Source organism: Rhinolophus sinicus, linkage group LG05, assembly GCF_036562045.2.
Source record: "Rhinolophus sinicus isolate RSC01 linkage group LG05, ASM3656204v1, whole genome shotgun sequence".
NCBI lineage: Eukaryota > Metazoa > Chordata > Mammalia > Chiroptera > Rhinolophidae > Rhinolophus > Rhinolophus sinicus.
In genome coordinates this window covers 74,448,352-74,466,391 of record NC_133755.1, presented here as the reverse complement: position 1 = coordinate 74,466,391, position 18,040 = coordinate 74,448,352, and the positions used below count along the sequence as shown (strand labels likewise).

The window sequence follows — 18,040 nt, the reverse complement described above, 5'->3', positions numbered from 1 at the left end:
TCACGGCACTGTCCCTCCAACTGTAATTGTTAATTATGTCAGACCTCGGGAATGAGGACATCCCCCTGGAGTGCAGTCCTCCCTACAGAACACAAAGGAGGGGGTCGTGCAGAGGGACCCCTGGGCACAGGGCTTGTCTAGCGGCAGGCAGGTTCCCATGCTTTCACCCGCTGCTTACTCCCATGTTTATTACAAAAGAACAGTGACAGGGCTGCTGAGAAGATGCAATGTAGTGACACCCACAAAACACCCAACACGATGAGGCACACTCTTCCCCCTGCCCCTCGGCCCTTCTGACTCTGCTCTCCTGGTGACAAACCCAGTTTGTTGACTTAGAACAGGGGGCAGCACACTTTTTCTGTAAAGGGCCAAATTACAAATATTTTCAGTTTTGAGGCAATACGGCCTCTGTAGCAATTGCTCATTGCAGCAGAAGCAGCCATAGTCAACAAATAAATGCAGCTGTGTTCCAATAAAACTTTATTTACAAAACAGATGGTGGGCCGGATTTAGCCCATGGGTCATAGGTTGCCAACCTGTGGAATACAGCAAAGGGCCTGAAATACTCATTTTTTGCAAGGTTAGGTGTATTTTCCACAAGTGTCCTGTATTCCTGGAACCAGAGGAGCTCTTGTTACATGCCCACAGAGAGTTTCTAAAACTTGAACAAATGCTAAGCCACTAAGAAAACCTCAGTAATTCCCAAAGGGTAGAATTAGCATGAGTTAAAATGGGATAAAGTCCACGAGGAGGTGAAACAAGCAGAGTACTGCACTGGGGACTCACCCATCTTCTGTCCTTGCAGGTATGAAATAATGCAGTCTTGCTGGAGGGCGGACCCCTTGGACCGGCCTGCGTTTTCTGTGCTGAGGCTGCAGCTAGAGAAGTTCTTGGAAAGTTTACCTCAAGAGCAGGACAAGGCTGACGTCATTTACATGAACACACAGCCTCCCGGGGACTGTGAGGGCCCAGCAGACGGCTCCCCAGCTGCACAACCGGATAGGGACATGGAGCCCAACCCCATGTATGCTCCTTGTATGCCCAGCGCTGCTATCAGTATCACAGCCCAAGTTCACGCAAGTTCACAGCACAAGGACAGACCACACGAGGAAAGGTACATCCTGGACAGGGGCAGTGGGGACTGGAAAGACCTGGCCCCTGCCACCCCAGTAATGGAGACAGAGGAGGAGAGCGGGTTCCCACTGGAGGACAGATGTGTGAGTACTGGGGTCTCCTGGCCCCAGGCCAGCACACTGCCCTTGAGGGGCCCACCGCCAGATGAACTTTTGTTTGCGGACAACTCAGACGACTCGGAAGTCCTGGTGTGACAAGAGTGGACAGACGCCCACAAGCCAGGGACGCCTGTGTCCCCAATATCCACACCCGCTCCAAGGTTCTGCGTTCCATCTTCCTTACCAAGTAAACGCCCGAAAGCCCCAGATAAGTGTTGTCCAGTCTGCCGTCATTAAAAATGCAGAGTATATATTTATTTAAGGAGAAAAATCTTTGTGTGTATATGATGGAAAGAGATGTAAATATTATATTTTAATGAAAGACGCCTTATTCCTTGTCATTTACCTTGCAGACCCTAAACGCTGGGTTCTATCAGCCTGCTGTCTGCAGCTACCCCTTGCTGTTAACATGTGCAAACAAGTCGAAGCTGTCTTTTTCAGGTTCTTTTCTTTTTCCTGACTATGAAATGTAAAAATATCTCTGAGGGTGGCCGGTTAGCTCAGTTGGGTAGAGCACAGCGCTCTTAACAACAAGGTTGCCGGTTCAATCCCCACATGGGCCACTGTGAGCTGCGCCCTCCACAACTAGATTGAAACAACTATGTGACTTGCAGCTGATGGGTCCTAGAAAAACACACTTAAATAAATAAAAATTTAAAAAAAAATCTCTGAAATGAAATGCCATATTTGACTTTGCGTCTTCTAGTCTTCTGAAAAACCATAAGGTCCTACATGAATCATCTGTTGATAAGAGTGACTCATTTGATATTTAACTCTTAACAGTTTTATAGCTGTTTTTCCATATGACTTGCTAATAAAATATGAACGAGGAAGGATGTGTCGTGCTTACTTGAGTTGTGGAAACGGGGTCACCGACAGCCTTGCTCCCTGAAGAAGGATCCCTCTCAGCGCCTGGCCCTCCGGACACTGGCTCAGCTATTCTCCGACATTTCTTAAAGATAAGGAAAAACCACCCTGTGGAGGCCAAAAGGGAAGGACAAAAATATGAAAGGGTTGAAAAATACGCTCTGAGCAGAATGAGTTAAAACGAACAGTAGAAGAGCACCCGGCTGGTGAAGGACTTCCTGTGCGGGGGGCAGGTGGGACAGTGGGCAGGGAGCAGGCATGGGCTGTGCTGTGACCGCGGCCATTGTTTGTGGAGCACCTACTATGCCTCAAGCACTTTATGTGAACTGTCCTATTAAACCTGTGCGTTGTGACCATGGGTACCAGTGTCATCCTGTGTGGGCCGGAAACCGAGGCTGGATGCTCAATGATCAATGACAGCCCATGTCCAGAGAGCGAGACAGCCCATAAGCGAGAATTCAGAACCGAGGTGCCTGCTTCTGGCTGGTTCCAAGCATGTGATTTGGGGTCTGCTCCAGAGACTCAGCCTTTTCATTTTATTTACTAGGCACAGAGATGGCACTTCCTGTGTGCCAGGCACAGCCCACATTTAGTCCTCATTAACAACCCTACCAGGTAGGTGCTGCCATTATCCCTACTTCACAGACAGGCAGACTGAGGCAGGAAGAGGCTGCCTTACTCTGCTAGCAAGGGCTCAGTTAAAGTGTTGATCACTCAGCCCTCAGAGCAGTCATGCAGGCCAGGGCCAGTGTCATCCTCAGGCCTGTTGCTCCCGGCTGTGAGGCCACCTCAGCATCTGCGCTGGTTTCATGGTGTGGCCCTGGGTCCTGGCCCTGGCTGCCAGCCCCGATGCCCAGGTCTCCAGGCTGAGGGGCTCCCCTGTTACTGTGAAATGTTCCATGCGGGAAAATTCTTAGGGTTTGAAAAGACTGCATCGTTATGAGAAATGCCAGCATCACATTTACCCACAAAAGAACAAAAACAAAGATCCTTTCTATTGTGGAAAATGTTTGAATGGTTGTTTTTAAAAAATCACACACAAAAATTGTGTATCGTCTCTTTGTGCAAAGTTTCTTGCTAGTGGTGACCTTCAAGAATATGACTAGGTCATCATTAAAGTCTTGGTCAGGAGCTGAGTGGCAGTTCAAGCACAAAACCCCAGCTTAAAACGGTGTGTCCATGTCTGTAAGGTAAGTGAGCAAATGGAATAACCTATTTGGAAGTTTCATAAAAATTCAGTGTTAACTCTCTAAGTGAACACAACAGGTCCTCGAATGACATCATGTAGTTCAACATCGTTTCATTATGACGTTGATGAGAAAAAGAATTGGTTCCCGGCGGTGCCGCTGTCTGTGTGGAGTGTGCATGGTCCCCCCAGGTTTGCGTGGGATTTCTCTGGGGAGCTGGTTTCTCCTGCGTCCCAAAGACATGCGCCTGAGGGGCACGTCTCCATTGTTGCTGTCTGAGTGGGTGTGGGGGGCTGCGAGTGGCCCTGCAATGGACGGCTGCCCAGTCCAGGCTGGGCCCCGCCTGCTCCCTGAGCTGCCAGGATGGGCCCCAGCCCCATGACACTGAAATCAGCAGGTTAGAAAAGAATTCTAACTTGCTTTTATTTTTCTTCAATGTGTGTAGAGCTCAGTATTTAACATTAGGAGTGTTTGAGTCTTTATTTAGAAGTTTGGTGAGGCTTTTTGACCAGAAATATGCCTGGGAACCTAACTGTTGTTTCCATCAGCCTCGAGTAACAGTGGATCCTTTCACACTGTTTCACTTAAAGTCGCAGTTTCCAAGAGCCCCTGGAGGATGTGAAGTGAGCACTTGCTGTCCTCCGTGCTCGTTTGCTTCTAATTTTAATTATTTGATGTAAACAAATACATAATGAACAGTCGTGGGATGGCACAGGCCCCCCACAGTCCTGTCCCTTCTGCTCGTATGTGCCCTGTGGCCGGAGGAGGGCAAGAGGCCAGCACCAAGGCTGCCCAGGAGAAGACAAGAGAGCCACAGTGTCTTCTGGCTTTTCTTGGGACATCAGCAAACACGGCAGAGAAATGCACCTCATCAGCCCACAGCCATGCTCCAGGGCCAGGTTACAGGGCTGGGAGCAGCTCCTTCCCACCCGCTTGCTTCTCCCAACAGGACAAGGACAAGGACGTTTGAAATCACCTCACTGAGAACTCGTGGCCCTATGTGTGTTCTGTCAGCCACATCTGAATGTCTACACGTCTGAAAGAATGAGCTTTCAGAGTCTCCTGTGTTTGGTGAACTCTGGTACTGAATTCGGAGCAGGGACCGAAAATTGCCTCTCGGGTTCTCTTTAGTATTAACTCAAATTACTTTAGCAAGTGGCTCTAATAGGCAAGACATGGGGGAGAGAAAATAGGGACAAACCAGTCGGGTCATTGCCTTCAGCCGGGCTGGGACAGGGCTGGGGAGGTCAGACAACAGGGTGAGAGAAATTACGAAGAAATTCCCGTGATCTGCACGTGGAAATTACCACTGCCTCTCTGGGGTTTTCTTCCTCCCTCCCTTCCCACTTTCCTTCCATTCTTCCTTTCCTTAGTCCTTCCTCCCTTTCTTTTTCATTTTTCCTTTTCCTGGGTTTTCTTACTGAGGAGAAAGGAGAAGTGAGGAGCGGTCCACGCCGCCAGCGGCAAAGGCTAGGCAGGGACCAGTCTGCACGCTCCCCTCCAGCAGTCTTGGGCAGGTTGCTTGGCTGTCCTGGAGCCCACGTTTCCATGCCACAGTGACAACAGCCACCTCCTGCAGCCCCTGGGTGGCTGTGAGGGAAGCAGGGGACACAAACTGTTTGAGAGTACTTTGTTCTTGTTAGAGGATTTCCCAATTGATGGCTGCTGCCAGTTTCTCTCCTTATGGAGTATAAACTCACTATTTGTCCTATTAAAAATATTCTCCCTGATTATGTTATCCACGCCTTCCAAAATAATACAAACTAACTGGAAAGGAAAGGGAAGGGAAGGAAGGATTTCATCATTGCCAGTGAAGCAGGCAGTGGGGCAGAAAGCAGAGGGAAAGAGACTGGCCTCTATCGGTCACTGCAGAGGGCTCCTGGGCTCAGAGGTGGGCAACTCCTGATACATTGATGCCCAAAGATGCCCCTCCTACCAGTCTGCTCCTGAGTTCAGTGACTTTGAGCCTCAGGGCCCATCCCTCCCCAGATGTGGGTGATGGCAAGCAGTGGTGGCTTTATCAACAGGATTTGGCACCTGAGGGAAGTCAGAGTGCCCCCTGGGGAGGGCGAGATTCTCCCTGTGTCTCCATGCCCCCCAGACCAAGCAGAGGTTCCCTGCTCAGGAAATGGGTCAAACCACAGTCTCTTAGTTTTATAAGTCAGATTGATTCTGGCCAGACTAGTTCTGACTCAAGAAAGTCAAGACCTTTGTAAGTTCTGGTCAACGGCAAAAGCAAGTTGGAACTTCTGCTGAGTCGATGGGAAAATACGTGACCCAAAATAAACCAGCTACGGCAGCAACTTAACTTCTCCAAAAACAAAGTTTAGTTAACCTTGGGTGACAAATGGAAAACGGGAAGTTTTGTTTTCTTTAATGAACATTTCAGTAATGCACAATATTTCTGTACGTGGATTTTATTACTCTCTTTTAAAGCTCTAAGAACCGAAGTAAAACTGCCATTCTACTTTAAAAAGCATGCCTAAATGACTTATTTGATTTTAACTGCAATGAACTGCATTTACATGAACTTCAACCCAAAGACCACTGTGTTAGGATAGATTCGTCTATGACAGGGGGTGTCCAAACTGCGGCCCGCGGGCAAACTGCGGCCTGCAATCCATTTTTTATTGGCCCGCAGCAAATTCCAAAAATATATTTGGTTTACTTAAATAAACCAGGTGAGGCAATACGTACTTCACCTCGAGTGAATGGCCCGGCTATTTGTGTATTTTACCGCATATGGCCCTTGGTAAAAAACGTTGAAAAATGTTTGGACACCCTTGGTGTATGATATCTTTTATTGAAATGGGATTCCATGTACTTGAAAGAGAGATTTGAAAGAGAAACTTGAGAGTTCTAACCCTTCCCACTTCTTACGGATGCAGTAACTTTAAACTGATTACTGGGTTTGTTGAGGTGGCACAATTAAAAATTCTACTTGGAACAACAGCCACTTGAGGACACACTACCCACTCACCCACTTGCTGGCATTCCCTGAGGAGAAGAGCTGCTTTGGACGTGGGGTTTGCACAGCAGTCAAGGCCTTGGCCTTGTTGACCTGGGTCACAGTCCAGAGGGACCAGATGGCCTCTAATGAAGGCTCTCTTTTAAAGAATATCCCCAGAGAGCCCTGACTTGCCTGTTTGTTGACGTCCGTTAATACCACGTTAATTCCACGGTGAAGGCATTAGTGGGGCCTCAGATGCTATTGACACACTAAGGAACTTCACATCTGGAGAACAGTGTTCTCCTTCGAAGTAGCCTCCAAAGCCCTGCCCCACAGGATGTAAAATTGTAGGGGGTGGAAAAAGGTGCCCAGGCTGGAAAAGAAATAGTAAACTGTCTTTATCCATAGATGACGTTATCCATAAAGAATAAATGTTACACTTTTGCTCTGCGAAATATACTGTTAAGAGAATGAAAAGACATCATAACACTCAACATCATTAGCTATTAGGGAAATGCAAATTAAGCCACAATGAGAAACCAGCTGGAAGAGTTAGAGTCGGAGAGACAGATACCAAGTGTTGGTTCTGTTTCTGTCCTTCTAGTGGTAGCTTTAAGATTTATTGTGTATATGCTCAGCTTACCGCAGTCTGCAGTCAAGTGATACACAATTTCAAATACAGTATAAAAACCTTACAAGGGGGCCGGCCCGGTGGCTCAGGCGGTTAGAGCTCCATGCTCCTAACTCCGAAGGCTGCCGGTTCGATTCCCACATGGGCCAGTGGGCTCTCAACCACAAGGTTGCCATTTCAATTCCTTGAGTCCTGCAAGGGATGGAGGGCAGCACCCCCTGCAACTAAGATTGAACACGGCACCTTGAGCTGAGCTGCCACTGAGCTCCCGAATGGCTCTGTTGGTTGGAGCGCATCCTCGCAACCACAAGGTTGCTGGTTCGACTCCCACAAGGAATGGTGGGCGGCGTGCCCTGCAACTAGCAATGGCAACTGGACCTGGAGCTGAGCTGCGCCCTCCACAACTAAGACTGAAAGGACAACAACTTGAAGCTAAATGGCACCCTCCACAACTAAGATTGAAAGGACAACAACTTGACTTGCTAAATAAATAAATAAATAAATAAATAAATAAATAAATAAATATTTAAAAACCTTACAAGGGTACATTTTCATTTCTCCTTTCCTGGGCCTTATGTTATTGCCACATGACTTACATATGTGCTACAGACCTCAAAAGTGTTATTAATTTTTAATAGTTAAGTATCTTAAATATATTACAATAACAAGGGTATACACACCCTATCCTTGCCATGCTTCTCAGCTCTTTGTGTAAATCCAGTTTTCATTTTGGAATCGTCTTCTGAACACGTCTTCTAAATAAGGCTGGAATTTTCGTGATGAATTCTTTTTGCTTTTATAGATCTGAAATGTATTTCTCCTTTGTGAAAGATGATTCTGCTGAATATTGATTCTTGATTGAAATAATTTATTTTTTCTTCAAGTTCTTTTGAAAATGTCTCTCCATTGTCTTCTTGCTTGCATTGTTTCTGACAAAAAATTGATGTCATTCTCATCTTTTTTCCTCTATGTTACCAGAGAGAGGGCCCTCCTCGGCGCGGTTTCCAGGTTCTTAGTGTCTCGAGCAAAGAATTGACCGAGACAGAAATAAAATAGTGAAAGAGTAATTTATTTAAAAAGATAGTACACTCCAAAGAAATAGGAGCAGACCCAAGCAGTAGAGAATGGTTCAAGGGCATTGTTAGAAGAGAAACTACACCCCAAAGGGATTGGAGCGGGCCTGAGCAGAAGTGTGATTCAAAAGGCTCAAAGGGGGCTGGCCCGGTGGCTCAGGTGGTTGGAGTGCTGTGCTCCTAACGCGGAGGTCCCGGATTCATATTCCCACATGGGCCAGTGAGCTACGCCCTCTACAGCTAAGATTGTGAACAACAGCTCTCCCTGGAGCTGGGCTGTCGTGAGCAGCTGGAAGTCTGCGTGAGCTGCCCATGGGCTACCGTGTGCTGGAGCTGCCAGCAGCCAACGTGAGCTGTGAGCTGCCAGCAGCCGGCCGATGACCGGTAACTTGAGCAAGACTCATAATACCAGCATGGGACAGGGAGCTGTGTCCTACACAAGTAGACTGAGAAACAATGGCTTGAACCAGAGTGAGAGGGGAGGTGGAAGAAGGGTTGGGGGGGGAAAAGGCTCAAAGGCCCTGACTGGCGAGGACTTGGAGTTTTTAATCCCTTTTTTCTCTAAAATGGGCTGTTCCTTTCTGGGCATGGGACCACTTGATTGACACCTGTGATTGACAAGGGGCCATTACCTCATCTTTTTAGACTGCGTATTCCTTCCCAGAATCCAGTCTGTTATAATGATAGTATGAGGCCCAGGTGAAAGTCATTGTGGCCTTTACTGCACAGGTGTGAGCGACCGGTTTAATCTAATTGGATATTTTGTACCCATTTGTTTCCTCATAGGGGTAGATAATTACAGTGAGAAGGTGAAGTTTTAGCGGAGAAGGGAAGTCTTTTGGGGGGTTGCATTCTGAGGGTTGTGCTGGACGTGCAGGAATGCAGAGACCAATGCCTATCTGTGGGGACAGAGTCCCAGAGAGCTCTTGGCCTCGTGTGGAAAGGTGCAGGCACTGGTAGTAGAAGGCCATCAGCTGTAATCAGATGGCCATCCGCTGTGGCTGGGTGGCCATCAGTTGTTACTGGTTAGCCATTAGCCACTAATATAACTGCCATGGCTATGCTAGGGCGTTGGTTGGTTGTTGGTTGGTTGACAGAGAAGCGGACTGTGGATTGCAGCTAGCAAGTGGGGTTAGCAAGCATGGATGGTGGATTGTGGATCCTGTGGATCCTGCTTCCTGTGTCTCGCCTGGCTGCCAGCGAGACAGGGGTACAGGAAGACCCCCCCCATTGGGGTACTGGCAGATGTTTGCTTTTGTGTCTTGACCAGCCACTATCAAGAATATAGTGGTATGACTCCCACATCTATGGCTCCGTGGGTGTTCCTTTTTGGCCTCACCATGTCCTGCGTTCTTATGTGGGGAGTGGGACCAGAGACCCTGCATGACAACTGGTAATCTTGCTGGGTATCATCTGTATCCCCAAGTGTCATGCGGGGAGGCCTGCGGGGTCTCTGGGCCCGCTCCCCATACAAGAACGCAGGATATGGTGAGGCCAAAAAGGAACACCCACGGAGCCATAGGTAGGGGAGTCATACCACTATATTCTCTCTGGCAGCACTATACTCTCAATGGAGGCTGGATCCACACTGTTCGCAAACCGCCATCCACGCTTGCCAGCCCAGCCGCCATCTTCTTGCTAGCCCCATTCTTCTCTTTCCTCCCTCTTCTTCTCTCTCCTCTCTGCTAGCATAGCCACAGCAGTTATATTGTGGCCAATGGCTCACTGGTTACAGCTGACGGCCAACTAGCCACAGCTGATGGCCATGCAATCACAGTTGGCCATTTACTACCTGAGCCAGCACCTGTCTATGTGAGGCCGAGAGCCTGGAAACTACTCTCTGGGGCTCCGCCCCCACACTCCACCCCTACAGGCTCTCGCCTCACAATCTACGCGACAAGCGTCTTCCGCGAGGGGACCTGTGCGAGGAGCCTGGGGGTGAATGCAATATCCTGGACACAGCCAGGCTCTCTGGGCACAGCCAGGGTTTCTCAGGGCACCACCAGTGCTTCTGGGCACAGCCAGACTTCCTGGACTTCTTAGGGTACCACCTGTCTTCCCGGACACAGCCAGGGTTTCTCAGGGCACCACCAGTACTCCTGGGCACAGCCAGACTTCCTGGACTTCTTAGGGTACCACCTGTCTTCCCGGACACAGCCAGGGTTTCTCAGGGCACCACCAGTACTCCTGGGCACAGCCAGACTTCCTGGACTTCTTAGGGTACCACTAGTTTCCCCGGGCACAGCTAGGATTTCTCAGGGCACTGCCACTTTCTCTGGGAACAGCCACACTTCCTGGACACAGCCAGGGCTTTCAGGGCACTGCCACTCTCTGTGGGCACAGCCACACTTCCTGGACACAGCCAGGGGGCTCTCAGGGCACTGCCACAGCCACACTTCCTGGACACAGCCAGGGCTCTCAGGGCACTGCCACTCTCTCTGGGAACAGCCCGACTTCCTGGGCACAGCCAGGGTATCTTCAGGGCTCAGCCAGACTTCCTGGACTCAGCCAGGGCTCTTAGGGCACTGCCACTCTCTCTGTGCCTCTCAGGGTACCCTGCTGGAACAACAGCGACTCACAATCAAGGTGCTTACATATTCTCAATGGCGGCCAGTCAAGAGACAAAAGCAAATATCCCCCAGTTCCACTAACAACAGTTCCCAAACAGTCAAGCGGTCCATTAAATTAGGGATGGAAGGCAATTCCCCATAGTCCATAGTCATTCACCAGGGCTGTCCTGGGGTGAGGGACGACCTTGACCTCACCCTCATCTCCCACGGAGGACTCAGCAAGCGTTACCTCCTGGGACTACAAGTCCTGCATCCGGGCTGCCTGAGCAGGAACTTCCCGGCCCACAGGGCTGCAACGACCTTCGCTTTCTCCGGCCTGTGCTGGTTGGGGAACCGTCCACATCTTTCCACCTCTCCACGGGGCTCCATCTCTGCAGCAGCTGCATGGCTTTTCCTGTGCTGGTGGGAGAACCGTCCACGTCCTCCCACCCCTCCACGGGGGTCCAGCTCTCCGGCAGCTGCTCCTCCTGGTCTTCCTCAGACTGGGTGTTCACACGCACAAACTGCTCCACCGTCCTTTGGAGAGCTTTGCCTGGCACCATACCCTGCTCGCTGCGCCATTTGTCATGCGGGGAGGCCTGCGGGGTCTCTGGGCCCGCTCCCCATACAAGAACGCAGGATATGGTGAGGCCAAAAAGGAACACCCACGGAGCCATAGGTAGGGGAGTCATACCACTATATTCTCTCTGGCAGCACTATACTCTCAATGGAGGCTGGATCCACACTGTTCGCAAACCGCCATCCACGCTTGCCAGCCCAGCCGCCATCTTCTTGCTAGCCCCATTCTTCTCTTTCCTCCCTCTTCTTCTCTCTCCTCTCTGCTAGCATAGCCACAGCAGTTATATTGTGGCCAATGGCTCACTGGTTACAGCTGACGGCCAACTAGCCACAGCTGATGGCCATGCAATCACAGTTGGCCATTTACTACCTGAGCCAGCACCTTTCTATGTGAGGCCGAGAGCCTAGAAACTGCTTTCTGGGGCTCTGTCCCCACACTACTCATGCGAGGTGGCTGTGTGATAGAAAATCTGTTCACTCTTTGGAGCCTATTGCCCCTTAACCGGTTATTCAGGTGACGTCAATTGTCCAGGAGCTGGGCCCAGAACAGGTTGGGAAGAACATTAGACTTCAATAATCATAATCAAGTATAAATCACAAGTTTTAGGGTAGTTATCTAAAGCAGGGGGTAGGAGCTAAAAAACGGGAAAAGGAAACTTTAAGGAGGACACTTAAAATCTCTATAGGAAAGAAAACTTTAAGTTTTTCAGTGGGGGGTGCTTACTCATTGGCCTGTATCATATATAACATGTCTTTTTTCTCTGTCTGCTTTTGAGATTTTTCTTTATCACTGATTTTATGTGATGTACTTACGATGTTTTTTGACGTGATCTTTATATTTCTTTTGTTCCGCTTTAATTAAACCTCTTGAATCTGTGGGTTTACAGTTTTCATCAAGTTTGGGGGATTTTCAGCCATCATTTGTTCAAATATTCTTTCTGTTTTTCCTGTTTTGGGGATTCCAATGACACAGATATCAGACCACTTGAATACTCATGCTGTTATTAATGTTTTTAGTTCTTGTTTTACCTGAGATTCTGGTTAGTTTTTATTCCTATATCTTAAAGTTTACTAATCTTTCCTTCTTTAGTACCCAATCTGCCATTAATCCCATCCAGTGTGTGTGTGTGTGTGTGTGTGTTTGAGATTATATCTATATTTTTTTCATTACTATAAAGTATTTTTCATTACTAGAAAGTTGATTTGCTCTTGTTTCTGTTTTCCATGTCTCTACTTCGCCTTTGAACATATGGAATGAAGTTACAATAAATTTCAATGTTCTTTTTTGCTCATTCTAACATATGTGTCAGTTCTAGGTAAGTTTCAATTGATTTTTCTCCTCATGTCTCATGTTTTTCTGATTCTTTGCATGGCTGGGAATCTTTGACTGGATGACAGACGTTACGATTTGAGCTGGTATAGGGTGCTAAAGATTTTCCTAGGAATAGCCTAGAGCTTTGTTCTCAGGCACAGTTACTTGACAACTGATTCTTTTGGGTCTCACTTTTAAGATCTGTTCATTGAGGTCAAAGCCCTGTTTAGTTACAGCTAATTGTCCCCACTATTGAAGCAAGAACCTTTGAGCACTGTCCCCAATGCCCTATGAATGATGAGGTGTGTTCCAGGTTAGCTGGTGGGGACAGCGTCTTCCTAGCCCTTTGTGGCACTGTCCCTTCTTATTCTTTGCTGTGATTCTTTCCTTGGAAGGAGTAGGGCCCACCTGTGTGCTTTCATTTTTACCTTAATTACCTCTGTAAAGGCCCTATGTCCAAATTTAAGAAGACTTCTGTGGATCTAAAAAAATGTAAACAACAAATGAAAGTGATTGCTCCTGAACAATGCCACACCCCTGTAGTCCACTGGGGACAGTCGGCACAAATGTGTGATACCCAGCGCTGAGTAAGGCACACGTGTTTGTGGACTGAAGGTCTTAATAATTTAAATCGGAGACATATACAGGTCTAGCATCACCAATTGAAACTAGAAATTATAGACTGCTGGTTAAAAAGACAGGGTAAACACTCTTTTACATAAACTACCGTGTTTCCCTGAAAATAAGACTGGGTCTTATATTAAGTTTTGCTCCAAAAGATGCATTAGGGCTTATGTTCAGGGGATGTCATCCTGAAAAATCATGCTAGGGCTTATTTTCTGTTTAGGTCTCATTTTCAGGGAAACACAGTATATTCAGTTTGCTAGTGTCACCTGCTGGTGAGAATTGGCTGGTGTTCTAGAAACAATTCTATTTCTTCCTGCTCTGGAATTTAGTAAACAATAAAAATTTGACACAATAAAAAGGTATTTGTATGATATATAAGCTTCTTGTGAAGAGGAACTAGCAAAACTTCAGTCTTCACATTTAGGTGTACATTAAACCTCAACTCAAAACTAAAATCAGAGGGCAGCCAGATGGCTCAGTTGGTTAGAGTGCAAGCTCTCAACAACAAGGTTGCCGGTTCAATTCCCGCATGGGATGGTGGGCTGCGCTCTCTGCGACTAAAGGTTGAAAACGGCGACTGGACTTGGAGCTGAGCTGCACCCTCCACAACTAGATTGAAGGACAACTCCTTGGAGCTGATGCGCCCTGGAGAAACACACAGTTCCCCAATAAAAAACAAAAAACAAAGGACAAAAAATAAACTAAAATTGGAGAGTATCGACTAAGAAAAAAAGTTAAATGAAGGCAACTGCAAGTGGGTGCAAAGGTTCTTTGCTTTGTATCACAATCTTTCACTAACTCGCGTATAATGCAAATATTAAATAAAAGTAACAAATCCCACCTAGTGTTATACAAAATAGCACCGATTCCATCTTGCTGTTAACCACACCCGGAGGCCTGCAGTGAACAGGACACGTGGCATTCCGGGTTCTCAGCTGCCTTTCTGTATCCTCCCACAGCCCCGTCCTGGCCCGAGTCTCAGTTCCACCTCAGGTGCAACCAACCCCACGAGAGTAGGAACCATTTGTGTCCGGTGGGGAGAGGTTTTTTCATTCCAGCCAAAGGTCAGCTTGCCACAGATTTGTTCTTCTTGTCCCTTGGAGATCAGATAGTACAATTTAAGATTGTAAGTTAAAATTATATTGTAGCCTTTAAAATATCTTATCAGACTCAAAAGAGAATGAGTAAAGTAGCCTGGCCATCAATCAATCATCAATACGTTTGGACCAAGTGATCATAACGCTTTCATCCACTGCAGAGGGCAATAAGTCAGAGATCTCCGTGTGGGACTGGGCAGATGTGAGCTGTCCATCCTCTTTCTTAGTTTTGGAAATTTTTATTTTGAAATGACTTCGAATTTACAGAAAAGTTGCAACAAGGGTGGGAAGAAGATCCAGATTTTCCAACTAACACTTAACCTCGTGGTTTTCTTGCTTTCTCATTTTCCGTGTGTATTTTTTCTTTCTGAACCTTGGACAGTAAGTTCAGACAAGATGCCCCTTTGCCCCTAAACACTACCGTTTGTATTTCCCAAAAATGAGGACAATCTCTTAGTCTGATAACACTATAGTTTTCACATCCAAGAAACTGAAGTCGATACAAAACTATTTTCTGTTACACAGTCCTCACTCAAATTTCACCAGTTGTCCTAATCATTTCCTTTATAGCAAAAACAACCTGTTTTTCTGGTTCATGATCCAATCTCAGATCACAAATCGCATTTAGTGATCACGTCTCTTTGGTCTCCTTTAATCTGTAAGTGTTCCTCAGAGCCTGTTCTGTGACCGTGACAATTTTGAGGAGCAGCAGCTAGTTCCTTTGGAGAATGTTCCTCAGTTTGCCTTTCCTCTTGATTAGCCTCAGGTCATGCATTTCTGCACAAGGACCACGCAAGGGATGCTGCTGCTTTTCAGGGCATCAAATCATGAGACACATCATGTCAGTTCATCCCACTCCCTGTGACATGTACTTTGGTCACGAAGTTGGAGTCTGCCAAGTTTCTCTACTGTAAAATTACTATTTTTCTCTTTGTAATTAATAAGTAATTTGTGGCAGATACCTCCTCATCAAACTTTTACTAATTTTAGACTGGTGATTCTTTCGGATTCAGTTATGACAGTTACCAAATGACAATTTTGTAACTATCATTCTTTCTATGCTTATTTGTTGGTATTCTGTAAGGAAGAGGTTTTCTTTCTTTCCTATTTATTTATTTAATCATTTACTTATTTATGTCAGTATGGACTCATGGGTTCTTATTTGATTCATCGAGTTATAATCCATCGCTATCATAATTTAGTTTGGTGCTCAACTTGCCCCAGATCTGATCAGTGGGAGGGAGCCTCTGCAAGCTGGTGCCTGTGTTTTTCTGGCATGTCCTTACCATTCTTTGACCACTTCCTTAACTTTCTGGCAAAACAAGATGCTCCAAGTTCATCGTGACCTCCCCTATCCCGTCTCTGGAATTAGCCACTTCTCCAAGGAGCCGTGGTTTATTTTAGTGGCGAATAGTGTTTATAAACAAAGATCTAGTGTTAGATGTGCTCACTGCTACTGAGGTGTCACTAGGTCCCATCAGTAATCAGAGCAAGGAAATATAAATAAGTGTACACACACATTAAATCCATTCATATATCTAATTCTAAAAGCTGAATTCATACTCCTATTTTAGTTACAAGCCAACATTACAGGCTTTATTCTCACCTTTCTCATGTCCACATTTGAACTCTTTCCTTTGGCAGTGGGAAACCTGGTTCGTATTATCCTCAATATGTTTACTTCTGGAAAACACAGAAATTTGTCTCAGAATTGCTACCCTATGTCACTGTGAAAGACAAATATACTAGCTAGAGTTCAGTATTTGTTTCCAGTTCTTTTTGTCATTTTATAGTCTGAAGTTTTATAGTCAAAACATTGTGTTCAAAAAGGTACTCCTTTGAGATAGTTTTCTCCTTTGTGTGTGCTATGTTATCCATTTGAAATAGTTATGTATGTTCATTTGTTTCTAATTTTACTCCGTTTACCTCTTCTCCATGGATTGTATTCTAATTTTTTGAGCATGTGAAACATTAACAAGATTCAAAAGTCAAACTATACAAACAAGTGTACTGGCGGGAAGTGTCACTCCTGTATTTCCAATCCTTCTACTCTATGTACAGCTAATCCACTTCATCATTTCAGTTTTACTCCTCCTTTGTTTATTTTTGCAAAAATAGGCAGATACGTATATATTTTCTTGTACTTCTTCCCTTTTACACAAAAGGCAATACAGTAGTACCGTGGTTTTCGAATGTCTCCGTTGACAAACATTTCATTTTACGAACGCCATAAACCCAGAAGTAAATGCTTCGCTTTTCATACACGACTTAGAAGTCGAACATGTCACGAGGCTTCCGCTGAGTGCAAGATCCTGAGGCCTAGCTGTCGGCTGTTTTCAAACGTTTCAGAACACGGACGGTCTTCTGGAATGGATTACGTTAGAAAACCGAGGTACCACTGTGTTACATATACTCTTTTGCACTTGGATATTTTTTATTTAACAATATGTCCTGAAAATCACTCCAAACTAGTTCATAGAAATCTTTTTCCTTTTTCTCAGCTTCACTGAGGTATAATTAGCCAATAAAATTGTAATATATTTAAAGTATACACAGTGGTGATTTGATATATGTGTACGTTGTGAAAGGATTCTGTCCATTCACCGAGTTAATGATGAATCACCTATTTTTCACCTATGTTTCATTTTTTCCTATTTTTCACCTATTTTTCATTTTCACCTATTTTTTCCTATTCATTTTTTCCTATTTTTCATTTTCACCTATTTTTCATTTTTTCCTAATGAGAATGCTTCACATCTACTCTCAGCAAATTTTAATTATAAAATACAGTATTCACAATATAGTATTACCAACCATAGTCACCATGCTATATATTAGATTCTCAGACCTTACTCATAACTAAAAGTTTGTACCCTTTCACCAACGTCTCTCCATTCCCCCCACCCCAGCCTCTGGCAGCTAGCATTCTACCCCAGGGGAGGGGGTTGATTTTTTTCCCCCCCACATATAAGTGATTCCACGCAGTATTTGTCTTTCCCTCTCAGGTTTATTTCACTTAGCATAATGCCCTCCAGGCTCATTCGTGTTGTCACAAATACCAGAATTTCCTTCTTTTTAAAGGCTGAACAAATAGTCCATTGTATATACAGAGGGTGGCAAAAAAGTGTATATACATTTTAAGAAAGGAAAAAACTATTAAAATTGTAATAATATATATAGATAACAAAGATGACTTCTGCAATTAGAAGAAGTACTCAAAGTGGTTACCATCAGCGTAATTGTAATACAGTTTTTTCCTTTCTTAAAATGTGTGTACATTGTTTTGGCACCCTCTGCATATATATTACATTTTATTTATTCATCCACCAATGGACACAGGTTGTTTCCATATCTTGGCTATTGTGAATAATGCTGCAATGAATATGGGGGGGGTGTGCAGATATCTCTTCGATATAATGATTTCATTACCTTTGGATATATGTTCAGAGGTGGGACTACTGGATCCTATGGTAGTTCTATTTTTAATTTCTTGAGGAACCTGCATATTGTTTTCCACAGTGGCTGTACCAGTATATAGTCCCACCAACAGAGCAAAAGGGTTCCCTTTTCATCACATCCTCACCAGTGTTTATTATCTCTTGTCTTTTTAATAATAGACATCCTAATAGGTATGAGGAGATAACCTCATTATGGTTCTGGTTTGCATTTCCCTGATGATGAGTGACGCTGAAACCTTTTCATGTACATATTAGCCATTTGTATGTCTTCTTTGGAAAAATGTCTATTCAAGTCCTTTGCCAATTTTTTAATTAGGTTACTTGTTTTGTTTTTGCTATTGAGCTGTATGAATTCCTTGTACATTTTGCATATTAACCTCTTATTGTATATGTGGTTTATAAATATTTCTCGCACTTCAGCCATAGGTTGCCTTTCTATTTTGTTGATTATTCATATCTCCTATTATTTTCTTAATGT

At 45.4% G+C, this 18,040-nt stretch overlaps 1 protein-coding gene across 2 annotated transcripts in view; it reads left to right on the top strand.

Moving 5' to 3' along the window:
• Positions 1–1,916, top strand: part of MERTK (MER proto-oncogene, tyrosine kinase) — an 85,750-nt gene extending 83,834 nt beyond the window's left edge. For both annotated transcript variants that reach the window (XM_019714516.2, XM_019714517.2), the window contains exon 19: positions 806–1,916. In XM_019714516.2, coding sequence (XP_019570075.2) covers positions 806–1,328 — 523 coding nt within the window. In that variant the 3' untranslated portion in view covers positions 1,329–1,916. The remainder of the gene's footprint in view (positions 1–805) is intronic.
• The last annotated feature ends 16,124 nt before the right edge of the window (positions 1,917–18,040 follow it).